The sequence below is a fragment of the Arvicanthis niloticus genome, chromosome 1 (assembly GCF_011762505.2).
Source record: "Arvicanthis niloticus isolate mArvNil1 chromosome 1, mArvNil1.pat.X, whole genome shotgun sequence".
NCBI classification, from domain to species: domain Eukaryota; kingdom Metazoa; phylum Chordata; class Mammalia; order Rodentia; family Muridae; genus Arvicanthis; species Arvicanthis niloticus.
The window spans coordinates 88,489,351-88,517,247 of record NC_047658.1 but is presented as its reverse complement, the minus strand read 5'-3'; the positions used below and the strand labels follow the sequence as shown (position 1 = coordinate 88,517,247).

At 45.2% G+C, this 27,897-nt stretch overlaps 1 protein-coding gene across 2 annotated transcripts in view; it reads right to left on the bottom strand.

The window, feature by feature from the left end:
- Otoa (otoancorin) overlaps positions 1–27,897 on the bottom strand; it is a 72,662-nt gene that overhangs the window by 34,297 nt on the left and 10,468 nt on the right. For both annotated transcript variants that reach the window (XM_076942071.1, XM_076942064.1), the window contains 11 exons: positions 27,345–27,373; positions 27,222–27,252; positions 27,077–27,104; positions 24,926–25,013; positions 22,288–22,419; positions 18,829–19,064; positions 15,775–15,878; positions 11,398–11,498; positions 7,842–7,981; positions 4,982–5,105; positions 2,172–2,387 (listed from right to left, as the gene is read on the bottom strand). In XM_076942071.1, coding sequence (XP_076798186.1) covers positions 2,172–2,387; positions 4,982–5,105; positions 7,842–7,981; positions 11,398–11,498; positions 15,775–15,878; positions 18,829–19,064; positions 22,288–22,419; positions 24,926–25,013; positions 27,077–27,104; positions 27,222–27,252; positions 27,345–27,373 — 1,229 coding nt within the window. The remainder of the gene's footprint in view (positions 1–2,171; positions 2,388–4,981; positions 5,106–7,841; positions 7,982–11,397; positions 11,499–15,774; positions 15,879–18,828; positions 19,065–22,287; positions 22,420–24,925; positions 25,014–27,076; positions 27,105–27,221; positions 27,253–27,344; positions 27,374–27,897) is intronic.

Genomic DNA, 27,897 nt, shown 5'->3' with positions numbered 1-27,897 from the left:
GATGCCTAAGGGTGTGAACAGAAAGAGTGGGAAACCTAAGGGCTTAGGCACCAAGTATCTGGAGTTTGGAGCCTTTTTAACAAGACCCAACATGGAGGCTACTCTCCCCCCACACACCATAAGACGGTCTGGAAGAATAGCTACAGTGTGGACCAAGGCTCCTGCCCTCCAAATGCAACTTTCTTACAACACAGCTCTTCTCCACAGCCCAAAGCTGAGACAAATATCATCACCCATCACCACTGACACCAGTGTGATGGGTGATCCTGCCTGCCAACCCGTATCAAGAGACATCCAGGAGATTAATAAAGTATGCTCTGGGCACACCTTTTAGAACATTTTTAGAGACATGTTGGCTTCCTGGCTGCCTCAAGATGAACTGTCTACTCTTCCACAAAGTCCTTCAGTTATGATTCTTTGTGTGACCTCATAGTCAAAGCAACAGAGCCAGCTGACCACAGAGCAAAATTTCTGACTCCATAGAACAAAACAAATCTTTCCTCTTTGAACCTGATTCTCTCCCATATCTGTCACAGCTGTCAAAGTCCAACTAACCTGCAGGTTAGGTGGTGTGTCAGGGAGCAGTGAGAACAAAGAAGAAAATCCTGGGGGTGTGTCCAGCAAGTATCTATGGCTCAGTAGCAAGTCTCTTGTCAAGCGCTCACAGCTTGTCCCCTCTTTCCTGTGCTCAGTCACCTCCCTGCGGACTGCTCAGAAGTACTCTGCACCAGTTCTGAGGAAAGGAGCTATTCTTAGCCATTTAACAAACAGGGGGACTGGAGCAAAGAGAAACTAAGCAATTGCCTCATATCACACAAGTCGATGACAGAGTAGAGATTCAAACGCCAGTCACATCCTCAACACAATCTCTGTATTGTTGCTTCTACTGCATGTACACATAGCTGACTGTTACGGACAGGATGATTGTTCCTCCTCAACATTCATATGCTGAATTTTAACCCCTGAATGATGCTATTAGGATGTAATGAGGTCATGAGGTATCTTGGCTACTTTTATGCCAACTTGACACAAGCTGGAGTCACCTGGCTAGATGATGAGGCTAGATTGAGACTAGCAAATGCCTCAGTTGCCTCTATTCAAGTCTGTCTGGTGTTTTCTTAATTGATGATGGATGTGGGAGGGCACAAGCCACTGCCTTATAGGAAGATGATCCTGAGTTATGTAAGAAAGCAGGATGAGCAAGCTATGGGGAGCAAGTCAGTGAGAAGCATTCTTCAATAGATTCTACTTCAGTTCCTGTCTCCAGGTTCCTGTCCTGGCTTCCCCTAACGTTACCTGTGAGCCAGATAAACCCTTCTCTCCCAAGTTGCTTCTGGTGATGTGCTTTACCACAGGAATAGAAACCCTAAGTCAGGAGATAATAAGAGTTAGACAGGGCCCTGGACTGACAGAAATAATGTCTTTACCAGAAGAAAAACCAGAACTGGGGGGAGACGGCTCTCAGTGGGCAGAGGGCTTTCTGCACAAGCATGAAGACCCTAAGTTTGGATCTCAGGCACCCACATAAAAAGAATTTGGGGTGGGAGGCCGAGACAGCTGTATCCTTTAGGCTTGCTGTCTGGCCAGTCTAGCCAAAATGGCAAGGTCTAAGTTCAACGAGAGATCCTGTCTCAACAAAGTAGAGACATGCTTGAAGAAGACATCTCTTTTTTTTTTTTTTTTTTTTTGGTTTTTCGAGACAGGGTTTCTCTGTGTAGTCCTGGCTGTCCTGGAACTCACTCTGTAGACCAGGCTGGCCTCTAACTCAGAAATCTGCCTGCCTCTGCCTCCTGATTGCTGGGATTAAAGGCGTGCACCACCACCGCCCGGCCTTGAAGAAGACATCTCAACCTCCCTCTGGCTACCACACATATCTGCACAAACAAGCACACATGTATACACCAAGAGACAGAGAGACAGAGATAGAAAAGCAGAGGAAGCTTGCTGTCATGGAGTTCCCATAAGTACACAGAAAGATGGCTGTGGTCCACAGCCAAAAAAAAAAAAAAAAAAAAAAAAAAAACAGGCTTTGAAATGAAGCTATGCAGAACTGTGAGGAGGAAACCTCTGTTATTTAAACCACTAACTTCATGTTATTTTGTTATACAGCAACCCAATTAACATTACACTGGCCCTCGGGCACTCGGGGAGAGTTGAAGGCTCCAGCTGACCTTTTCCTGAGCCAAGTATTTGGCAGACAGGATGACAATCTGGCTTCTGCCCCAGCCTGTAACCTGGTTGAGGGTAGAGATGGCGCTGTGCACTGCCTTGGAGGAGAGGGATTCCAGCTGAGTGCTGGTCAGACCTACAACCGCATCTGAGAGAGAGCCGAGGGTCTCATTGAGGGTCTGGTTCTCTGTAGCAATGTTCAGGAAGTTGGCCTTGAGCTGGAAGAATAAGGAACTGGCGTGAGCTTTGAGAGAAAGCAAGGCAGTGGCTCCCTCCAACTACCTCCTGGGTGTAAGGACTCCATACTGCACCCCCTAGACATGGGCCCAGGGATTGCAAAACAAAGTATTCTTGGTCATGGCCAGATAGTGATGGCCCCCTGAGAATGCATCCTCCAGGCCTGGCTTTCATGTGCTGAAAATTCACTTTGGGTTTCATTTAAATATTAATGTGTTGTTAAATCAACCTTCAAGCATGGCAGGAAGAATTTTATTCCCTTGTGACTCTGCTGCATTTTGTAGCATCTATTTTCCTGTTTGTGATCTTGAACTCCATATCCATATATTTAGTTGCTTTCCTTTTGTGAACTATCCAGGGACCTTTTCATGGTAATATGTAATCTGCATAAAAATAATTCTCAGCAGTACAAGAAAGATAAAGTGAAAATCCAAACTCATGAAAGTAACTGTGGAAATGATCAAATGAGTAAGGACTCAGTCATAGGACACTTTCCAAAGGAGGGAAGAAAGAAGGAAGGAGGGAGGGAGGGAGGGAGGGAGGGAGGGAGGGAGGGAGGGAGGGAGGGAGAGAGGAAGGAATTAACGTATATCTTTCCAGTTGGTTCTATACCTTACAACGATCTTACAAATTTATAATGTGAACTACTTAATGCTCTATACTCTCACTTAAATCACATCTTGTACATGTCTGCATGTTTCTAAAACTGTCTTAACAATTTATTTTTGTTGTAATATACTTCCCTAATTACAGTCAAGAATTCTCGTCTGATTCTGGTAAGGAAGGTAATAAATCCACCAACTGTATCGTAGCCTCTGTACAAAAATTTAAAACAAAAAACTGAGAGGCCAGTGAGATGGCTCAGCAGGTGGAGGTACTTGGCCACCAAGCCTCATGACCACAGCGGGATCCTAGACCCCACAAGGCGGATAAAAAGAACTGACTCTCAAGTGTTGCTGTCTGGCCTGCGTAGGCGTCATGTGCACACATGTGCACACATAAACATGCACACACACAGACACACACACTAAAGAATTAAGTAAAAATAAATAAATAAATGTTTAAAATGAGGATCGTGACCTGTTTTAACACATAAATTTGTATAAGCATGCATTTCAGACACACATGCATAATTTTCACATATGCGATCTCAAAGTTGCCACTGGAGGGCAGCAAAGCTAAGTGGAAGAAACCCTGTTTCCGGCTCTCTTCAGCAGGGTTGTTCCTGCTGGTTGAGGGATCAGAGCTGGTAGCGCAAAACCCAGTAAAGGGCATTGTAAGGATCGAACCACAGAACCCTCAAGTCTGAGAACTGCCGAGCTCTGCATCCCATGCATCCTTAACCTGTGTCCCAGTCACCGGAAGGTGTTCCTTTTTGTGTTCAAGGAAAACCTTGCCAAATAGATGACCATGGTGGGAGACGCCAAATATAACAGGGTGTTTGGAATTTTGCATGAAAAACTGCTATGGAATTACTGGCGGCTTTACCAAGATTTTCTCTAACATTCTAATACTATGATTCTAATTTTTTATTTAAGAAAATGGTCTGAAACTTAAATGAGGGGAAAAAATAGAAATAAGAAGGATAGGTACAGTAACATGTGCTTGAAATCCCAGCACTCAGGTGGCTGAGGCAGGAGAATTGCAAACTGGGGGCCAGCCAGGGATGCATAACCAGACTTTACTCAAAAACGAAAATAAACAGAGAGAACGGGATGGAGGCAGCCATCTGTGTTTGCTAATTTAACCAGAAACAAGTCTGGGAGCTCAGTAAATAACAAACATTTGTCCAGGGCTCCTCCTTGCTGCCTGTGCTGGGATCAGCTGAAGGCCTCCATTTTACATTCATCCAGTTATTCATTCATGGAGAACTGGGTCGCTCATGTGCCACGGAACATAAGCACAGTCAGGGGACCACTTTCAGGAGCCACTTCTCTCCTGCCACCATGTGGGTTCTGGAGGTCAGATTTGGGTTGTCAGCTTGGCCCCTGCCCTAGCCAGTTTTTTGCCTCTTCAATTTATAAAAAAAAAAAAAAAAAAAAAAAATTCTTCCATTGAGCTACATCTTGTGTGTGTGTGTGTGTGTGTGTGTGTGTGTGTGTGTGTGTGTGTGTGTACTGAGACAAGGTCTTATTCAGGCTGACTCTGAATTGTGACCCTCCTGTTTCAGCGGTACCTTGGTGGAGTCTGGCAGAGCCTTTACTCCTGTGGAGCTTCTTGTACTATGATTGCATGGCCTGTCCTTCAGCCACTTGTCAGCACTGCTGGCCTCACCCCAGGCCCCTGAATAGATCTGCACTTAAGATTCATCCCTAGGCTGTGCTCGACACAGACGCTAAAGATTCTCTGACCACCCATCCCTACCACTCATTTCAATTGGTCATGGCTGTTCTGATTGTGTTTCAACTCATCCGTTTCCTCTACGCTGCTTTTTGTAATGCCTCCCCATGCTCCTCCCCTCCAGGACTGAAGATGCCATCTGCCAGGGTTGAAGTGCTTAATAACATGTTATCAAAATCCAGGCAAACTGGTGAATCTGAGGCCAAGGATCCAGTGACCCGCATCTCATCTGTACCTTCTGGATGTCAGCCTGGAAGCCCCGGAGGCGGCTGCACTTGAACATCTGGTGGAGAAGGACTTGAGCTAGGGTGGCATCCAGCAGCTCCAGACCGTCGTAGAAACAAACCAACAGCCCCAACCTGTGTGGGAAAATGAAGGAGGCTAGTGGGGTTGCTCAGAGCCAAGAGCCCCACAATCCTTCCCTGCAGTCCAAACAATCTAGACATATGTTGTGGGATTTTTCTTATTCATGGAGAGGGGCATGTGTGTGTGTGTGGGGGGGGTTGCACACACTTGTGTGTGCTGTGAGTGCCACAGAATGAGAAGGTAGGAGCACAACCTCAAGGGCTAGCCCTCACCTGCCACCTGTTAAGGACGGGGTCTCTCTTCTTGTTCACAGATGTGTATGCCAGACTCACTGGCTCACAAGCTTCTGAGATTCTCCTGTCTCCATCTCCCCTGATCTCTCCATAGAAGAACTAGTGTTAGATACTCGGACTCTATGTCCAGCTTCTATGTGGGTGCTGGGATTTGAACACAGGTCTTCACCCTTGCATAGCTATTGTCTTTATCTACTAAGCCATCTCTCCAATCTTGTAGTTTCAGTCTTGAATGTCTTCCAGAGGTTCACATGTTGCTGGTCCTCTGCACAGCAGTGTTCAGAGGTGGAATCTTTGGGGAGGAGATTAAGCTTCAGGGACTTGAATCCCCTCTGCATGTCAGCCCATTGTGACATCTTCGAGGGTATGGGAGATAGAGAAGACATTAGGAGGCAGGGCCTTGCTAGAAGTAGGTAACCGGGAGGACATATTTTGTCCTGAGAATCATTCTACACCTCACCTCTCTGCTTCCTTGGAGCTATGAGGTAGGCAGCTTTGCTCTGTTACTTGCTCCCACTGCAATGTGTCTGTGTGTCACCCCCACCAAACCTAAAAGCTACAGGGTCAAGCAACCATGGACTGAAACCTCCATAAGACAGTATGAACCTTGACTGCATTCAGTTTGTTCTCTCAAGTATTTTGTCACAGGGACAAAAATTAACTAATATTACATACTATACACCATAAATAAACACAGCTTTATTTGAAAAAAAATTGAAAAAAAAAAATTCCATTTATTGAGCACATACTATGTGTCAAAGAGTCCTTGAAAGGACCTCATGAGGCAGCGTGATTCCTGTCTCCCATTTTACATATGGGTAAAGAAAGGCACAGGAAGGTGATAATACATGGCCAAGCTCACAACTTACAAGTGGCAGAACTGGGATTAAACCCAAGAAGCTTTCTCAGGGTCCATGTTCTTAATTAACAGGTTCTTTTTATTACCTGGTTTACAGTTTATTATATTTTATATATAATTTATATTTATTATTATATATATTATATATATCATATATAATATAAATATATTGTATATATTTGTATTTATATATATTTATAATATAAATGTATTATATATTATATATAATTATATATATTATTAATATATATATAGTTTATATTTAATTGGCAGGTGTGTGGAATAGTAAGGCAGAATCCTTGCTGCTGAGTGAAATTTATTATGGATGGGAAAGACAGTGACATAGTTCCAAATGAACACACACTCTAGCTGGATCTATCTGGAAGATTTTAAGGTAAGATGAGATGTGACAGCCAATACTCTGAGAGGACAGACAGGAGACGGTATGCTGCTTAGGGTTTTTGTCTACTTGACACAAGCTTGGGGTCATCGCAGAAGAGAAAACCTCAGTTGAGAAATGCCACTATCAGATTGGCCCACGGCTTGATGTAGGAGATGTACCAACCCTGGGAAGATGGTCCTGTGTTCTATAAGAAAGCAGGCCGAGCAAGTCATGAGGAGCAAGCCAGTCAGCAGCACTCCTCCATGTCTCTGCATCAGCTCCTGCCTCCAGGTTCCTGCCTTGAGTCCCTGCCCTAGCTTCCTTCAATGATGGTCTACAACCTATAAGTTGTAATAAACTCCCAACTTACTCTTGATTGAGGTATGCTATCAAAACATCAAAAACCAAGCTAGAACAGATGGTCTTACCACCTCCTCCTTAACTGGAAGTAGCTGGAGATGAGGATCCTGGTGCCAGGACTAAATTCTAGAGATGACCTCTAGAACGTCAGGGGCTCCCCTGCTGACAGCCTAGTAACAAAGGATTTCCTCTCGAACATGGGAACCAACCCCCCCCCCCCCGCTGCCTTCAACACTTGTCCCAATCTAATGGAAATGCCATGTTCCCCTTGCAATGGCACCCTAGGTAGTGAGGATTGCCTAGCTCCAGCTCAGGGCTGGAGAAGCACTAGGGATGGTGACAGAAAATGCCTGAACTCCAGGAGACACTCAAAGATTTGTCCCCTTTTCTTTTCCAAATATTTTTCAAAGGGTGACAAGCTCTTGGGAGCAAATCCCTTTCCTCAAATGCATAGAGAAGTACGGGGGGGAGGGGCTATTTTCAAGGAGTACTTAGGCTGCATTTGCACATACACATGCATGCATGTGTGCATGTGATGAGCATGTGTGTGAGTATGCATCCACATGTGAGTGTATCCATATGGAGGCCAGATGACATCAGACATCTTCCTCAATTGCCCTCCACCTTATTTTTTGGAGAGCGGTCTCTTGATGAATGGGGAGCTCATCTGTTACCTAGTCTGGCTGGCTTGCCAGCTCCCAGGATCCTCCTCCTGTCTTTATCTGGTCTCTTCCCTCAGTGATGGGATTACAGGCACATGCTGACACACCTGGCTTCTTACCTGGATTCTGGGGATTCTAATTCACCCTCGTGCTCACTTGCCAAGCACGTTACTAGCTGAGCTGTCTCCCCAGCCCTTAGACCAAACATTGGAAGGACCCGGGGCCACCCTTGCCTGTGGATAGTTGAGATGTTCCTCATGTCAAAGCTGGAGCAGCGGATCCGCTCCAGAAATGCCTGGGCCAGCTCAGGGGTGACATCATACACCGTGTCCAGCTGCTTGGTGGCGTTGTCATAGCTGATAAACAGCCCAATCTGGTAGACAGAGATGGGAAGACGGGTGAGATTGATGAAGAGAGCCAAGTGGCCCAGGGGCACCCATCCTGGTGGCCCATGCTGAAGTGGCCCAGTGGAGTCACATCCTGATGGCCCATGCTGAAGTGGCCCAGTAGAGTCACATCCTGGTGGCCCATGCTGAAGTGGCCCAAGGGCACCCATCCTGGTGGCCCATGCTGAAGTGGCCCAGGGGCACCCATCCTGGTGGCCCATGCTGAAGTGGCCCAGGGGCACCCATCCTGGTGGCCCGTGCTGTGCCCACCTCAGCCATATGGTTATACTGCCAGTTCTGATTACTTTCTTTCTTTCCTTTTATTGTCATTTTTAATGCTCAGTGTATATATACTCGTTGTATTTGGCACACAAAGATATTTATATGAGTACATATTGTACGTTGAGCATATTCTCCCCGTAGCCCCTTCCCCACATCTTTCTCATCTCTCTTCTTGTTAGCCTCATTTGTTCCCCTAAACATTCCAGTCCTACTTCCATGTCTTACACACACACACACACACACTTATATATATCTGTATAAAATCTGTGAACCACGCACAAGTGAGAGAAAACATATATCTTTCTGAGACTGATTTAATTAGCTTGATATGATTATCCTCTGGGTGTATTCATTTTATGAAAACAACATAACCTCATTCTCTGTGGTCAAAAAAAAAGATAAAGATATTTGAATATATATATGTATATATATATATATGATAAATATATATGATATATATATATATATATGATAAAGATGATATGAAAAAAAAAGGTCCATTGTGCACACAGTCCATGTTTTCCTCAACCACTCCTTTTTTCTTGGGCATCTAGTGCTTCCATCACGTAGCTGTTGTAGAGTTACTGCAGTGAGCACTGATGGGCAAGCGCTTCTGTAAGGGTTGACTTTGAAGCTTTCATATAAATACCCAGTAGTAGTGTGCCTGCGTTATATGGGAAATCTGGTTTGGGATTGTTTGTTTGTTTGTTTGTTTGTTTGTTTGTTTTTTAAACAGGGTCTCACTGTGTAGACCAGGCTAGCCCCATGCTCACATAGCTTCACCTTCCTTTGCCTCCTGTGGTGTTTTTAATATGCTTGGCCCATGGTGAGTGGCACCAAGAGAAGGTATGGCCTTGTTGGAGGAAGGGTGTCACTGTGGGGGTGGGCTTTGAGGTCTCTATACTCAAGCTTCACCTAGTGTGGAATGAGAGCTTCCTCCTGTCTGCCTGCAGATCAATATATAGAACTCCCAGTTCCTTCTCCAGCACTATGTCTGCCTGGTTGCTGCAACACTTCCTAACATGATGATAATGAACTGAACGTCTGAAACTGTAAGCCAGCCCCGATTAAATGTTGTCCCTTATAAGAGTTGCCTTGGTCATGATGTCTTTTCACAGCAATAAAGCCCTAACTATGACACCTCCTAAGTGCTGGGATTAAAGCCATGTCCAACCAAGCCTGGCTTTAAGGCTTCCCTCTTGTCTATGTCTTCACCAGCACTTGGAGTGGGAAGATCTGGGGAAGGAATTTCAGTTGTACACTACCAGGCTGGACAAGAAGGTGTTGCGTTTTTAACATTCCAGTGGTTGAAGGATTTTAATCTTTGCACATGTATTCCTAGATTTATCATGCTGAAGTCAGACAATGTAATCCACAATATTTTTTTTGCTTTGAAGAATGAAAAATATTTTTAAACAGATGAACAAAATTACAGATAACCTTGTGACAGTGGACAAAGCATGTGTTCTGTTTGCAAGATACAAAATGTAGCATATATATAACACATAGTACTAAGTGTATTGTTCAGACTCTATATTCCTGCTCCACTTGCCTACATGTCCAATGGTATCACACTGGCATCTTATATGACCATAGGGTTTATTGTGGTTTTACTTCCTATTTCTAATGGACTTACCATTCTACATGGTGGTGCCCTCTAGTTCTGTATTTCAAAAAGTGCTCAATGGACTGGGGAAATAGCTCAGTAGCCAAAGTCCAAACATGAGGGAAAGGGTTCAGATCCCCAGAAGTCACATAAAGAGTCAGACAGGAGTGGCAGCCCTTGTATTCCAGCACTACGGAGGTAGAGACAAGCTATCCATGGGCCAAGATGGTGAGCTATACTAGCCAGAATGGATGGGCTCTGGGCTCTGCTAGAGATCCTGCCCAAATAAACAAAGCGGGGAGCAGGGGCTGAAGAGAACATTCAGTAGTTGAAGGCACTCGCTGCTCTTCCAGAGGATCCAAGTCCAACTCTCAGCACCCATATAGGGGCTCACAGCCATCTGGAACTTCACTTCCAGGGGATCTATGCTCTCTTCTGGCCTCCATGAGCACCAAGCATTGCAAGTGGTACATAGTCATACATGCAGGCAAAACATCCATACACATAAAAATAACAAAGTAATAATTTTCTAAAAAGTAAGTGGAGAGCAATCAAGAAAGACATCTGACACTGACCTTGGGCCTACACACACTATTGCACACATATTCAAATATAGTTTCACACATGTGCATACACACACATACCCCACACGGGAAAGAAGGTGACCATAGAATCCTCCCTTTAGGATTATACCCTTTGACTATATCTAAATCTACCCCACCTCTCTATATTTGTAGACCATGAGAAGTGTTCCATACATGCCTGATCTTAAAAATGCCCTGATTTTTAAATCAGGGCATTACCTGCTAAGCCATCTGGCCAGCCATGGTTCCTGTCTTTTACCTAGGAGGCTAGGTGCACCTCACACGTCTTTGCTGTTTTACAACCTTTCAAGCTCCTTAGGAACCTCTGTTGGAGCACTCTTCAGAGGCTACATTTCAGTTACAATGCCCAAAGGATCTTAACATCATTGAGTCAACATCAGAAGGGAAGAGACAAATCGTCGGGTGAGTTCAGCAACATGAGCCACACACATTTCTCCACCGTGAACGCCAAGCTCAGATCCAATCATCGCTCATGTTGAAGTAGCTATTCATAGAAGTCACTATTTATAGAAGCAACCATTAATCCATGCTACTTTGGCTTGAGGGCAGGCACTGGAAACTCAATAGCTATTGTCCTTGGCTTTTCTAGAGCACACACACACCCACACACAAATTCCCTCACATGAGTCTTGGGTCATAGCCAGTGTTCCCTTCATATCATGCTGGCCATGTCAATGCCCTCAGTGGACCACGATCCCTTTTCTTCTTATCTCTTCTGTGCTGGAATGCAACCCCACCATTGACTCCTTGAGACTTAGTTCCAGGAGTTTTATCTAAAAGCTAAAGATATATCTGGCTATGGTATACGGTTCCCAGGACACCTTGGCTTAGCAAACACTGGAAATCTAGAGCACACATCACTCAAGGTGAATTAGCAATAAGAACACAAAAATAGACTCTTCCAACTTACTTCTATAGGACTAATGTTCATAATTTCTTCAAATGATAGGTGAACCATGTATCTGCCCAAAATCCATAACTTTTCTGCACTGACCCATGAAATTGAGCCATCTGCAAAGAGAAAAAGAAAAAATAAATAGATGCACAAATAACAGCTTCTCAGTGGGGAGGGGGTGCAGCTGGTGAAGTGCTGGCCATACAAGCATGAGCACCTGAGCTTGGTGCCTCAGAGCCCACATTAAAATAAGGGAAAATAAATAAATAAATAAATAAATAAATAAATAAATAAATAAATATATAAATAAAACCTGTCTCTAATACTTGGATAATCCCAGCATTGGGGAGGTAGAAAGGGGCAGATTTCCAGGTCTTGCTGGCCAGACAGCCTAGCCAAATTAGTGTGCTCCAGGTTCAATGAAAGATTTTGTTTCAAAAACTAAGCTGGAAGAGTTGTCGAGAAAGCTCAACAATTAAGAGCCCTAAATGCTCCTGTAGAGAGCCCAAGTTCAGTTCCTAACACCTGGGGTGGGCCACTCACAACCACCTAGAACTCTAGCTCCAAGGGATCTGACACTCTCTTCTGGCCTCCACAGGAATGCACATGTGTGTACCTGTACTCATGTGACCGAGCACACAGATGCACACACACACACACACACACACACACACACACACACACTTAAGTAAACAAATAGAGTGGGAAGTGACTGAGGGAGCCTCCCAGCACTGACTTTGGCCTCCACATACATACGCATGCACTTGTACCACATGGTGTGTAGTGGTCCAAGGCATCTTTGATGTCAGGACTCCGTGTTATTCCTTAACTCATTCAACTACCATTGACTGAGTCTCACCTGTGAGACCCCCCAGGAGACACACAGGCCACAGCCACAGACAGCCACCATCTGAGACTTGCTACTTGACTGTATGGTATGGTCTGCAGACCGACGTCATCATTACCTGGAACTTGTGAGGCACTCAGATGATGTTTTAGTACTTGAGACCCAAAACCATAGTGATTTGCTTTGAGTTTGATTCTTTAGTCAATAATCTGACAGCATGAAGTATGTTTGCCTCTCTTATTGCTACTTCATTTTAATCCAGTTAGTAATCATGATAGCAGGTTATCATCCTTATTCCCACAATGTACTATATTTGAATGAAACCCAGTTTGCCAGCATGGACCCCAGGTTTCTGGAATCTCTGCTTGCCTGGAATGTCTTTCCTTAATTTTTATATACCTTCAAAACTGGGTTCAAATTTTCTTCTTCCTGAAGCCTTTTTGGTGTGTGTGTGTGTGTGTGTGTGTGTGTGTGTGTGTGTGTGTGTGTGTTTGTTTAAGCCAAAGGGCAACTTCCTATTTCTCAAATGCTATCCAACTTCTTTTTTTTATTATTATTATTTTTGTTTTGTGGATTGTTTGCTTATTTGCTTTTTGAAATAATCTCTCACTACCCTAGCACTCACTGAGTGGACTAGGATCCTTGGGGATGTCTCTCCATCCCCAACACTGAAATTATAAGCATACACCCCTATGCCTGACTTTTTGCATGGAGTCTGGGGATTGAACTCAGGTCTTCAGGAGTTACCTTCCAAGCACTTTGCCAACTGAGCTATCTCTCCAACCCCTCAGTTCCACTTTTGCTTTTGTTGTTTTGTTTTGTTTTGTTTTGTTTTTATTTAGATGATGCTAGGGGTTGAATCCAAGGCTTCACACAGATCAGGCCAGGGCTCAGTCACCAAGAATCTCTCCACCCTGTGTTCCCTTAGTTGTAAGGGCTTACTCAGTTCCCTGGTCCAGTATTGAACTTGCTATCCTTGTGCCGAGCCTCCCATAGAGCTGGAATTGTGCTATCAAACCCAGCTTGAGTTGTATTTTATCTCCTTAGCTGGAAATAACCTCTTTCTTTTAGCAATTTCTCGAGGAGTCTGTGTCATTGTGCTCTGGCATCTGAAATCCTACACCTGTGACTTTAAGAACAATCACAGCCAGGGTCCAACTTCAGGTTTCAATGAGCTGGAACTGGTGGAGACTGCCCTGCCCCCAGGCCTTTGGTACAGATTGTTACACACATCATTGGAGTTGTGACATTTGGAGAAAAAGAAGAAGTGATACCATATAAATCTGTCACCAAGAACTGTTTAGGAGCTGTGGACACTGGCAGGGTCTGAATGAGATGCACACATCGGCATTTTCGTGGGCTGATGCACAAAACAAATAAACAAAACCCTGTTATCTCCTCAAACTAGGGAGTTAGACAGGTGGGGTTGGGGGCTGGGGAGATGACTCCATTGGTAAAGTGCTGCCTCAGAAACACAAGGACCCAAGTTTGGATCTATAGCACCCACAGAAGCATATGTCTGTAACCCAGCGCTCCAGTGGTAAGAGTGAGGATGTCTGTGGATTCTTTGCATCCTCATTGGCCAAAGCGCTCATTGGCCAGCTGGTCTAGCCAATCCGTGAGCTCCAGGTTTAGCGAGCGCCCCCTGGCTTACAATAATAAACTGAAAAGTAGCTGAGGAAGCCATCTGATGTCTACTACCTCTAGTAGACATCACATCGTTGTACACTCACCCACATCTCACACACACACACACACACACACACACACACGCACGCACGCACGCACGCACGCACGCACGCGCGCACATGCACACACTTTTAAACTGAAGTGTATAGATGTCACTGTTGACATCTGGAGTGGCTATTGAAGGGAAGTGTGGCCACAAGGGCCACCACATTCACCGAGATCCAAGCTGAACTGGCCTTTCCCCAACCAATGACAAAGCAGAAGCGGCAGTTTTACAGAACCATGGTCCCCAAACATGCAGTATTTTAACAGTCAAAGTTCAGCCTGTTAACTCTGGGGAGTTCATGGACTAAAAGAATCTAGGGCCCAAACAGAATGAACTTGAATTCACTGTAATTTAATAATGGAGCTTGCCACACAGGGATTCTAGAAGGAAAATTGGTTCCTAACTAAACTGACAATAAAGGCCTGAGTAGCCTCCTCAGGGTTCTGTGGTGGAGGCTCAGGCTACCGGAAGCCATGAATGGAGCCAGGCTGGGGGAATTCACCCATGTGTTTAAGACAATGATTATCTGTTAATTAAAGTTGCTCCCACGGGAGTCTCAGAGATTGATTCCAGGAAGGGACACCCCATGCTCCCTCTCTGTTGGCTTCCTGTGTCCTCCCAACACGCAGCTCATTCTCACTCCAAATCCTTTGAATGTGTCTGCTGTCCCTCACCATCAAATGTCTCCCCTCCCTGAGCCTCACAGGATAGCGTCAATCCCTTCATCTTGGACTTATTCCAGATGGCATCCTTTGGAGAAGTCTTCCCTGATTTCCTAGTTCAGAGACTGGCCAACCCTAGCCAATGAGATGGACCCAGGCCACCCAGTTTTTATATAATCTGAAAACCAAGAACAGTTTTTACACAACTGAAAAAAAAATTAAAAAGCACTAATGCTTGGTAAACCATGAATATTATATTAGTTCAAATACCAATGTCCATATTTACTTTACTGGGAAGCAAGCCCCCTCATTCATCCATCATCTGTGCCTGCTTTCAAAATTCAGTGTCTGACTACAGGTTTAGTAAGCTGAAATATTTACTCGTCTTTGGCATGGGTATGTGTGCATGATATACAAATGTGTATGAGTATTCATATGTGTGTGGATACATGTATGTATGCACATGTGGAGGTCAGAGACTGAATGTATCTCACTTTAATGCACAAATTTTACACAGATTTTGAACATTTTACACATAGAGAGCCTACTGTCATCAAATGTAAGCTGTCACCACAGAATGAGGCCATGCAACAGCTGTAGGAAGCCGCTGTTAGCAGTGGTATAATTCGCCATTCTAAGATGGCTCGGACATCGTGTCCTTCCCACTAGTAAACAATGGACTGCGCAGGTGCAAAAGGCAAAAGCGCGCCAAAAGTCACTGCCCATCCCGAGGCGTAATATGGGGTGATGAGTGAACAGCCAATCAGAAGTGAACACGTCACTCTAGGGTGTATTTAAGCTGTGCCTCTTCCTGTCTTTGGCCCTTCCGCGGTTTTTCACGTTTGCTGATACAAGTAAAGCCTCCCTGTGGTGATATCCGAATTCTGCCTCTCATGTTTCTCTTCCACGGGTGAAAAGGGGACACGGGAGGCACGCGCAACAAACAGCTACTTGTGAAACAGACACATCCTCATTTCAGAAACGTGAGCATTGGAGGATGAGGCTGATGCCAGGGAACATGGTCCTGGAACTGTGGCAGAGGGGATGGAGTGAAACTCATAAAAGCAATGAAAGCAACTCAGATTAGAGGGTGGAGTTACCCTAGAAGTTACTTCAACCAACCCCCACCCCTGGCAGGCAGGTCTCACCAGTGACGTTGAAGGGTGTCCTCAGGATCCCCGTCATCCATGAGTAGACAGCTCTCTGGGTGTGAGCTGAAGTCTGGTCATACAGGTCTTTGAACACTGCGGATCTAAGACACACGGACACGGGTGTCCATTAACAATACACAGGTGGACACCCACCCTGAAGGAGCTGTGAGGGCATTGTGCCCAGAGCTGCCATGCTGAAACCCTCCACACGCCTTTGCTGTATTGACTGTTTTCCAAAGAGCATCCTGTGGGCCCTGCCTCTGCTTCCTCAGTTCTCACTTCCTTTTGTGTGTGTAATAGCTTTTTTGAGACATAGCTTACATGCCCTATAATGAACCTATTTAACGTATGGAATTCACCAGTGCTGCCAAAAACAGAATCAGGAGAGTCCATTCAAGAGCAGCCTTGAACTCAGCAACTTCAAGGCTAGCCTGGGCTGCATAAGATCATACCCCAAGAAAATAAAGTCAGAAGACTTTCAAGAAAAGGGATGAAACTAGAAAGAATTGTCCTATGTGAAGTAACTCAAGATCCAAACACAGTATGCACAGAGCTTAGATATATATTGTGTGAGAGTGGGTGTGTGGTGGATGTTCTTGGCTGTCAACTTGATTACCTCTGGAATTCACTAAAACCCACCATCATCAACATTTCCAGCAGCATACAGAGGAAGCCATCCCCTTAGCTGCCACCTCTCAGCCCCTGGATCTCCAGCTCCTGGAAACCACCAATCCACTTCTCTCTATGGATTTTCCTGTTCTGGATACTACACATAAATGAGGTCATTTATGCGTCTTGCTTCTTGCACTCACGTGATGTTTTCAAGGCTGACATAATGGAGTAAGCACCAGGCCTTCGTTCCTTCTTATGAATACATAATATTCCATTATATGGGTAGACTACACTTTAGTTGTCTGGTCATCAGCCAATGGACATTTAGATTGTGTTCATCTTTTGTCTTTTTTCTTTGTTTGTTGCTGCTTGGAATTGAACCTAAAGTTCACACATGGGATGTGCATGCTCTACCAGTAAGCTGCACGCCCCCTCTTCCTGTTTAGCCCCTTAAGGAATTACCAACTGTCTTCTGCAGCAGTTGCCCCATGGTATGTTCCCAATGTCACCACAGTCCATCTGTGATTTCTCTAATTGTTATCAGCACCTGTCATCTCTAGTGCCTTGACAAATAACCTCCTGCTGGTGGGAAGTGGTCTTGTCATTTTCTAAGCCACTGAAGTCTGACTGGCCACTGCCATGCCACCACCTTGGCTCCAGTCACTGTTATCTCCTTCTTTCCAACACAGAGGTCCTAGTTGGTACAAGGAGGACTCGCCATGGCCTCTGGCACTGCTCAACCCTCCTGCTCGTCTTGAAAAACCTTCCAAACCTCTGTGTCCTGGGAGCCTTCCTCTACTCACACCCACACCATGAGTACAACCCACCGTGTCAACAATTCACCCACCTTTCCTAGTGCGCATTCCCACAGCCTCCCTTCCAGTCATTCTATATGCTCACATACAAGTTGTCCATTAACCCCTCACAACGCTGTCTTTGTATTTTCAATCTCTTTCTTTCCTTTCCATTGGCTTTTTGTTTCAAATTTTATTTTATTATGTGTGTGACTGCTTAACTGTATGTGCATTGCATGTGTGCAGTGGCAGCAGAGGCCAGAAGAGGGCTTCGGATCCCCTGGAACTGGAGTCATGGGTGGCTGTGAGCCACTGGATGCAGAGACTAGGAGCCAAACTCAGGTCTTCTGCAAGAGCACCAAGTGCTCTTAACCACTGGGCCCTGTCTCCAGCCCCTTGTTTTTTTTTGTTTTTGGTTTTTTTTTAAGAGCAAGGATAGTTGAAAAGCAGGGAAAACTGGGAGACATGGACACACAGAGACATGTACACACACAGACACACACACACACACACACGCATACAAAGTGGTAAGCATTACTTAAGAGACAAGTTTTCCACTGCAGAATGCTATTTCCCATCCCCCATGGGATGCCACTGCCCTAGGGGGAGTCAGTTAGTCTCCTCACCATAAAGACAAGAAAAGGGGTGCTAGGTAGGTAGAGTAAGATGGGAGAGAAAACCTGGGGCAACACAGCTCAAGGTCATGACTGGAATTAGTGCCCCTGTCTAAGAGACTCCAGAGGGCTCTTACAACCCTCTGCCTTGAGAGAACATACCAAGAAGATGCTCCTATGACTCAGAAAAGAGAAAGATACCAAACCTGCGGTGCCTTGACCTTGGAAGTCCCAGTCACCAGAGATAAGTGTCTTTTGTCCAAGGTACCCAGCCTACAGCTAACCAAGATGCTCAGGAGAACAATGTAGTTAGTGAGGATATCACAGCACTGGTTTCCAGTGTGTTTTAAGATTTTTTTTTTTTTACTTAAAATAAAAATACTGATTTTCCATTTATAAAAATGAAGCCAACTTTTCTTTACTTTTTTTCTTTTCCATGTATTTGTGTGTGTTGCGCATGTCTGTTTGCATGTGTGTGGGTGCACATATGTGCTCATGCCTATGGAGGCTAATGCTGATGTTGAGAATCTTCGTTGCTTGCTTTTCCACTTTATTCATTGAGGCAGAGTCTCTCAATCAAGCCCAGAACCTGCTGATAAGGCTAGGCTCTCTAGCTTGTTTGTTCTGGCAATGCCCTGTCTTTGCCTTCCCAGGCTGGAATTACAGGCAAGCTGACACATCCACCTGCCATTGACAGCTCTGTCGATCCAAACTCTGGTCCCCGTGTTTGTACAGCCACATGCTTTACCACCGAGCCATTCCCCAGGCTTAAATGGGCAAAGAATAGTAAAGAAAAATCACAAAACAGACCACAGGGCAGGTAGAGAATAGATGTGGCAAAAACTAGAAGAGTTTCCAGATGACTACAATCAAGAGAAGAGTTTTCATCAAAGCATCTCTCAGTTCTGCTTCAGAAGAGGTATGTCTACCTGTGCCACAATCTTCCTCCTTACCGGATACCAACCTCCCTGAATCCTCATGGCAGTCCCTGAGCAGCCTACAGAATTGAGTGTTCGAAGGGAAAGACTCACAGGTTCTTAAAGGCATCCTCGTGCAGGTCCTGGGGTAGCCTGTCCATGATGTCTGGCTGCAGGAAGCTGCCAGAGGACCCTCTGAGCATCCTGCCCAGGACCTCCACACACTCCAAGGCATTCAACACCTGGAAACAGCGTTCCAGCGTGATGAGAAACAGGCTTCGATTCACACCAGGGCTCTGAAGGGCCTCATCCCGAATGTCTCCCAAGTTGATGACAATGTCCTCCAGGTCCTGAAGGAATGAGAGAAGTTAGAGTCTCTGTAGCTGTGTGGCCAAAGTACATGAGAAGACAGCTTGAAGGAGGAAGTGTTTATCTGGTGTCCTGGTTTCAGGGGGATTGGTTCATGGTCACTCAGTCCCATGCTTAAGCAGAACATGACAGGGGTGGGAACTTGTAGAGGGGTTGTTCACGGCATTGTTGACAGGAAACAGGGAAATGGAGTAACCATTCATAATCTTCAAAACCTGCCCCCAAGACCTACTATCTTCAATTAGGCCCCATCTCCTAAAATTTTCACCACAACTCCCAAAACAGACTCACCAGCTAGGGACTATGAGTTTATGGGGCACATTACATATTCAAACCATCAGTCACATGACATCAGTCACATGTTGAGTCAAGAGGACTCTTGACTCAACAGGACTGGAAGCACAAAGAAATGCAGGGTCGGAGTTTCCTACCATGCTGCTAGTGGAAATTTCTAGAAGTTTCCATCACCTTAGGCTTAAAAGCAAGGCTTTCACCTGCTCTTCCCATAGTAGGCAGCTTCCCATCCCCTGGGTGGGCATCATGACACCTTCACTTCCGTTAGCATAGAACCAACTTGTGTTCACTCCAGGGGTGGCCATAGGCACCGGGCTCTGCAGCCGGAGCAGGATCTTTGTCACGACAGAGACCACGGGCGTTTTCACAATGCACTACAGTGACTGCAGACATCTGAGATCTTTCCAGTCAACACTTGTTGAGAGTTCTAGAAGTCACTAGACCTGCTGCTGAGTTCTATTAGTGGATATGTTAAAGAAACACACAGCTCACCTCTGTGTTTGTACTGGGCCTTTCTGTAAGTGTTCTTCAAGAGAACTGACTTCCTTTATGGCCTGTGATTTGTTTCACAGGTTTTTAAAAACATCACCCTGAGATAGGTCCTTGGCTTCTCCAGGTAGGAACCCATTTTCCACCCTCAGATTCAGTGTTTCTAAGTTGTGTCACTAGAGGTTCTTATGCTCTGCAAGACTGTTTGCTCACGTGATTATTAAAATGCAAACTTATTTTTTATTTTTTTATTTTGTTTGCAGGTGCTGCACATGGAATTAAAAAAGTTGTGTATCCTAGGCCAGCACTTAACCACTATGTTAAACCTTCAGTGTATGTGTGTGTGTGTGTGTGTGTGTGTGTGTGTGTGTGTGTGTGTGTGTTTGAGAGAGTGGGAGAGAGGAAAGAGAGGGGAGAGAGAGAGGGGAGGGAGAGAGAGAGAGAGAGAGAGAGAGAGAGAGAGAGAGAGAGAGAGAGAATGAACTTCTGTAGTCCAACCTGAACTGAAACTTTCTATGTAGTCCAGAATGATGTCAAAATCTCTTCCTGCCTCAGCCTTCTGAGTTCTGGGATTGCAGACATGAGCCAGCAAGCCTGTCCTTAAATGGTAACATTCTTCTTAAACTTGTTTAAGAATGCTGTGGAGAAGATTAAATTAATCCATGAATGCTAAACCCTTAAAACAATGACAAACAAGCGACCTGGCCCACCACTGGTTTTATGAATAAAGTTTTATTGGCATATACCCATGGGACCTAATATCAGGATTAATTAACTGTGACTGGGGTGTGTGTGGCCTACAAACCTTACACTTTTACTCACTTGTCCCTTGCTGGCCATTCCCTTAGAAAAATATCTCATATGTAGAAAAGCCTCAATAAACATCATAATGTCTTTTTATAAGATTTTAAACTGAATCTTTTTTTAAAATCTAAAGTTCATATTTAAATGAAATCTATTCACACTGAGCTAGTGGCTATTATGTTTTAATAACTAATATTAAAGTAAAACAGATTAGGAGTTAGGGACACAGTTTGCCTAGCACTCCTGAGGTCCTAGGTTTGATACTTAGCACTACCAAAATAATTAAATAAAAAGTAAGTGTATAACCATTAAAATGTTTAAGTCCTTCCAAAACCTGTGTGAATTAAACTAATAATAATCTTAACTTTAGTCATAGATAATGAGAATTTTGATTACCAATAAACTCATCCTTCCTATTTAAAAAAAAAAAAAAAAGAATCAGCATTTCAGAGCTGGAGAGGTGGCTCAGTACTGAAGAATGTGCGCTGCTTTTGCTCAAGACCTGAGTTCAATTCCCAGGACCCATGTAGGATCATTCTTTAGAAGAAGAAGAAGAGGAGGAGGAGGAGGAGGAGGAGGAGGAGGAGGAGGAGGAGGAGGAGGAGAAGAAGAGGAGGAGGGGGAGGGGAAGGGGAAGGGGAAGGGGGAGGTGGAGGGGAGGGGGAGGGGAGGGGGAGGGGGAGGGGGAGGGGGAGGGGGAGGGGGAGAGGGAGAGGGGAGAGGGAGAGGGGAGAGGGAGAGGGAGAGGGAGAGGGAGAGGGAGAGGGAGAGGGAGAGGGAGAGGGAGAGGGAGAGGGAGAGGGAGAGGGAGAGGGAGAGGGAGAGGGAGAGGGAGAGGGAGAGGGAGAGGGAGAGGGAGAGGGAGAGGGAAGGAGAAGGAGAAGGAGAAGGAGAAGGAGAAGGAGGAGAAGGAGAAGGAGAAGGAGAAGGAGGAGAAGGAGAAGGAGGAGAAGGAGAATCTTTCCATCCTGAGTCTACATGAGGAAGCAGAGGCTTAGCAAGGGTTCTCAACTCCATTTTGGAACAGTGATTTGCATGCTGCTCTCTGAAATAAATGGACACTAGCCCTCAGCTTTGGAGCCTCGGGGCATTCTAGGGCTTGGGATCTTGCTCTCTGTGCTGAGTGCATGTCACTAAACTTGTTTTGTGGTCATTGTCAGGTGTTGCTTGCTTTCATCCTGAGCCATATCACAGCTGAGCCACCCCTCCAGCTCTGAAATGTTAAGATTCTTATTAGTTTTAATTCACATGGGTCTGGAGAAGAATTTAAACATTTTAATGGTTATATGCTTACTTTTTATTTAATTATTTTGGTAGTGTTAGATATCAAACTTGAGCCTCAGGAGAGCTGGGTAACCTTAAGGACAGGGACAGTTCTTTCTCTACACCCATCACACACAGCAGTCGCCCTCAGACACTTACCAACTCAATGGTTAGAAGAACTTTAGTACCCACAAGAGTAGAAACAGTGTAGCATGGAGAAATTGAAGGAAAAGAGACAGGTCTTAGAGTCCCAAGCTAGGGTGGTGATAGAGAAAGGAGGAAGGAGCCAAAAATGGCCCCAGAAATGTCAACTGTCCTGCTACTTTTCATGGGGGGTTGCCAGGCATGCCTTACCAGGTGGCCCCACTTGTCTTCCAGAAGGCATTTCATGGCTGTGTGGAACTGCTGGGCGTCAGTGGCCCTCAGGTCCTCCAGAAGCTTCTGTGGCTGGTACAGATACTGTTCCAGGTGGGTTTCCATGACTGCCTGGACACGGGAGATTCAGTCATTGAGGACAGAAGATTGAGGAGTGTGTCAGCACCAAGGCCAGAAGCCCAATGGGTTTCCCTTGATGCCCAGCAGAGCCCACCAGCCAGCAGGCAGCCTGTATATGGGGGTTTTAGTGGATGCTAATGCTTATAACGCTGGGGGGGGGGTCCTTACAAAATCCAGATTTTCAAGTCCTCTTAGGAAACGCAAAGAATGGACAATGCTGGGCATGCTTTTCCCCCCTCCAGTGGTCAACCTGATTTCATAATTCTGTGGCCTGCCTGGCCCTTGTCCTAGGTGGCCAGCCTCTGCAAGAAAGCTGAGTATCTCTGGTTTTCTATCATTTAAACTCTAATGCTGAGCACAGGAGAAAACCCAGGCAGAATGAGTCAACTTGTCCTCAGTGCCCCATTGCGCTGCCAGCCTCTCCTGCAAACCTCTCTGCTGCCATTTTAGACTTGTTTTCTTTTTTATTTAGGAGCTTTTGGGTTTTGTTGCTGCTGTTGTTCAGCTATAGGGAAGGCAGTCTCACTATGTAGTCCAGGCTGGCCCTAAGTCCACACCCCTCTTGTCTCGATTTCCCAGGTACTGGAGTTATAGCCATATGCCCAGCCTCAGTTTCTTAAATATCCCTTACACAAATATGCTCTGGGAGAGCAGTGTGAAATAATGCCTGTGGGCAAGCACTGCATACAAAAGACAGATGACATGTATGCAAATCTTCAGCTTTACACTTACCTGAGCTTCCATTTAATTAGAGATCATATATTTAAGCATTGTGCTTTGTCTTTTGAGACCCTGGGTTTCATGAGCCCCAGGCTGCTTCCAAAATCACTGTGCAGCCAAGATGATTTTGAACTTGGGATTCTTCTGCCTTCACCTCCTCAGGGCTGAGATCAGGGGTGTGTACCATGCCCATTTCCTGCTGCTCTGGGGGTCAAGCTCAGAGCTTTATCAATGCTAGCAGGCACACTACCAACTGAGCTAGACCTCTAGTCCCTGAACATCTTATATTTGTATTTGCTATGTTGGCGCTCCTACATTCTGGGCCTCCGAATGCACATCTGGAAAACAGAGCCCACGCGAGTGCCCACCATGTGGGGTATTGTGAGGATTAAATGTCTCTGGCTTTCTTGATGGTCCCTAGCGCAGAAGTGCTCAGTAGAGCCTGCCATGTTGCTCTACTCCTGACGAGTTCTTATTTACTTGATGTCTGTCTCTACCTCAGAACGGTGGGAGTAATGCCTAGTTCCCCACCTCATTCTCAGTGTCTACAACTGTGCCAACCTGCCAAGACTGTAGACATGTTGACTAAAGATATGCATGTAGCAGCAATCCACCTACCACTATGGGAAACCTCACTGTCAGAGAGAACGGGGTTGTTCCTTACTGCTAAGTACATTGCTGGGAGAGATGAAAACAGATGTAATGTGGGCCTAACAGCCCCTCCAGCTGGTAGGTGAGCAAGCAGATAGTGATCAAGAAACCCTCTGGGTGCAGTTCTGGTGTGAATGTCTGTTAATACTTCTGTTTTTATTAAAATGAGAAATAACAAAGCACTGTGCTGTTGGTTTGCTTATTTGCCTATGATGTGACTTCTTTTCTAAACAGCAATGGTGTACAAGCGCTGATATAACACATCCTGGGTCGCACATGCTGTTCTTGAGGTATTGTCCTGAGCTACCAGCCATGCCCAAACACCCCAGTCATTAAACCCCTGCCCCGTGCCCTTCTGATGCTCTAGCCAAATGTCCATTGCTGTCACAACAAGCACATGCATGCTGGGTGTGGTTTATCTCCCAGGGCTCACTCATCAGGAGTTCAGTTCCCAGGGAGGTGACATTAAGAGGTGATGCCACCTTTAAGAAGTGGAACCTAGTGGGAGGTGATAGAGATGCTGCCCTTGGAAGAAAGTGAGGTAGGTCCCATGAGACACTGGCCAGTTCTTAGGAGAGGAATAAAGTGAACTTGACCATGAACCCTGCCCCAGACTCCTATGTCCCCATGTGATCCTTCCCTCTCACAGGTGTACCCACCATTATAATGCCATCTATCGAGGCTATACACCAGCTGTGTCTTTGTAGGAGCCAGCATTATGCTGAGAGATTGTTAGCCTCTAAACTATGAAGTGGATTTTATTCGCGTATGTGTGTGTATGTGTCTGTGTGAGCAAATGTACACATGTGTGTAGAGATACCTGCAGAGGCCAGAAGAGGACATCGGATCCTTGGATATGGAATCGCAGGTATTTGTGAATCACCAACCTGGGTGTTGGGATCTGAACTCTTGTTCTCATGTCTGAGCAACAAGCGTCTTAACTACTGACCCATCCCTTCATCCCAACACTCTCTCCTGTCCTGTGGATTTTGTTATAGCAATAGAAAAGTGTCTAATACACTCCTGATGTTCTTTTATCAGTAAAGTCTAGTTTCCACTCAGTACACAATTGATGTGCACTAGTGTGACCAATAGCAGAATGTAGTAATGTGTCTTACATACACACCTGCAGGCTGGGAATGGTGAAGGCCACATTCCGTGAGTTCAGATAGGCAAGGACTCTGTGGGACAGATCTGCAGTCCAGATATGGGAGCTTAAAGCAAAGACAGATGGGAGAAAGGTCAATGTCCAGGTCCTCTGCAAACATTCTTGTACTGGCTGTGTGCCCTAGGCTCAGAGAGGATGGGGAATAGGCCAGGGTGCTAGGGAACTTTAGGTTGAGGAGTAAGAGGCACCTTCACCTGCCTACATGAGAGGAGGTGTGTTCATGAGTGTGTGTGTGGGGGGGTATACAGGTGTGTGTATACAGGTGTGTGTATATGCATGTGTGTGTATATACAGGCAGGGAGTATGTGTATAGAGGGGTGTGTGTATATGCATGTGTGTATACAGGTAGAAGTATGTGTGTATACTGGGGTGTGTGTGAACAAGGGTATGTATGTGTATACAGATATGTATGCATGTATGCAGGTGTGCATGTGTGTATATGGGTATACAGGTGTGTGTATGTATATAGGTGTGTGTATGTATATATATGTGTGTGTGTATAGGTGTGTGTACACAGATGTGTATGTATGTATTGTATACAGGTACTATTGTGTATATAGAAGTGTGTGTGTGTGTGTAAACAGGTATGTATATACAGATGTGTTTATATGTATGTGAATATATATGCAAGCGGGGAGTATGTGTATATAGAGGGGTGTGTGTATATGCATGTGTGTGTATACAGGTGGAGGTATGTGTGTATACTGCGGTGTGTGTGAACAAGGGTATGTATGTATATATATATATGTATGCAGGTATGCAGGTGTGCATGTGTGTATATGGGTATACAGGTGTGTATGCATATAGGTGTGTATATATATATGTGTGTGTGTGTGTATACAGATGTGTATGTATATATGTGTGTGTATGTGTGTGTATACAGATGTGTATGTATGTATTGTATACAGGTATTATTGTGTGTATAGAAGTGTGTGTGTGTGTGTGTGTGTGTGTGTGTGTGTGTGTGCATGTAAATGCTTGAAAACAACCTCAAGTGTCATTGAGACATGGTCTCTCATTGGCCAAGAGTTCACTGATTCGGCTAAACTGGCTAGCCAGCAAATCTTTAGAATTTCAGGTCTGTACTATCACAGCACTGAAATTACAAGCATGCGCCACCATGTCCAAAATTTTTTGCAGGTTCTGGGGGTCAAAGTCAAGTTCTCATGCTTGTGAGACAAGCTCTTTACTGACTAAGCCATCTCCCAGCCCCTACAAAGAGCTTTGTTGTTGTTCTTGTTGTTTTGTTTTTTAAGACAGGGTTTCTTTGCATAGCCTTGGTTGTTCTGAAACTCACTCTGTAGACCAGGCTGGCCTCAAACTCAGAAATCTGCTTGCCTATGCCCTCCTGAGTGCTGGGATTAAAGGCACACACCACTACCCCCTGGCACAAACAGCTTTTTTATAATCTCTTTTTGGTTGTAGATAAACAGATGGATAGATGGGCATATGATAAGTAAATAAATAAAATTGTACCCTGAGAGACTGTATCTAAAACCTCCCATTGGAGTTCTCTTGAGGGAGGGATGTTTGCCAGGGCCTTTCACCTTGATGTGATTGGTTGTCTCTGCAAGGGACTGGAAGCCCCCATTTTCTCTTCTTTATAGAATGTATATTAAGATTTATTGTTGACAACTTTCTTTCTGCCACACTGCCACAGCACCCCATCTCTCCAGTCCCTCACACAGGCCTGAGCAGCACAGAGCAGGACAGTGATGGCTGCTGGCCCTGGAGCCAGGTGGGAGGGTCACAGTCCAGCTCTGCCACGCCCCAGCTGTGTGGCCTCCACTCATTTTCCCCAAGCCTCAACTTCGTTAATCCACTCAAAAGGATGAAAAGCAGCCCCAGCCTGAGGGTTGTAGTAAACACGGATGTGTTTCTCTGCCCCAGCACTGGGAATAATGTTGCCTCCCCAGAAGCCCTTCAGGCACCTTAGTTAAGCTCCGCTGCTGGAGGGTTAGTGTTCCAGGAGCAAGTGTGTCAACTAAATCACTGCACATTGGTTGGTGCTCTTTGCAATAGCACATATTACTTTTCTAGAGTAGGAAGCTCTGTCTAACAGTTATTAGGAAAACCTCCATCCCTTCCAACGCCCCCAAGGCAGATTACCTTTCAAACAGTGTGAGATCCAGTAACGCTACAGTAGGGACAAAATGGAGAGACAGCTTTAAATGGAATCATCCCACAGACACCACATCCGTATTCTGTTTGAAGGTCTCAGAAGGTACACATGGGGACAGCTCGGGGACATTACCATTCAGATAGCTTCCCTCTATTATTTCTTCCTAAAAGGCAGGGAGATAACATCGAGTATAACATGCAAATTTGGCAGCGCTGGTGGAGGGGATTTTGATTAAAATAAAACTGTTCCACTCACCGCCATTTTCTGCAACAATGGATGTAAATCTGCAAGAAAAGCCGTTGGATACGTGACTAGATCCGAACAGTGTGACCTTCACAAAGGTGAATGTAGCTGCCACAGGAGCGCAACAAATCCACCTGGGCTTTCCACGAGTTGTAATCATTGCAATAACTATGGCCAGCATGAGAAAACCTTAGTTTACAAACACCCCCCCCCCCCCCGAGAACCTTTACACACCACCACTGAGAGTGTCAGTGTGTCCAGCCACTGTGGAAATCAGGAAAGATGTGTCCCAAAAGCCTAAGTAGAATTACTGTATGATCCATTCCATGTCACACAGAGGCAACTAAGGCAGCATACACAGAGAACACATACGTGTCCCATGTGACAACATTCACAATTACCAAGATATGGAACCAGCCTGGAAATCCATCAACAAAATACTGATGAAGAAAATGTGGTCTGTACACCCGATGGAGGATTATTTAACCACAAAGAAGAATGAAATTATGTCATTTGCAGGAGAAACGTTGGAACTAGAGATCATCACATTAATCAACATGGGTCA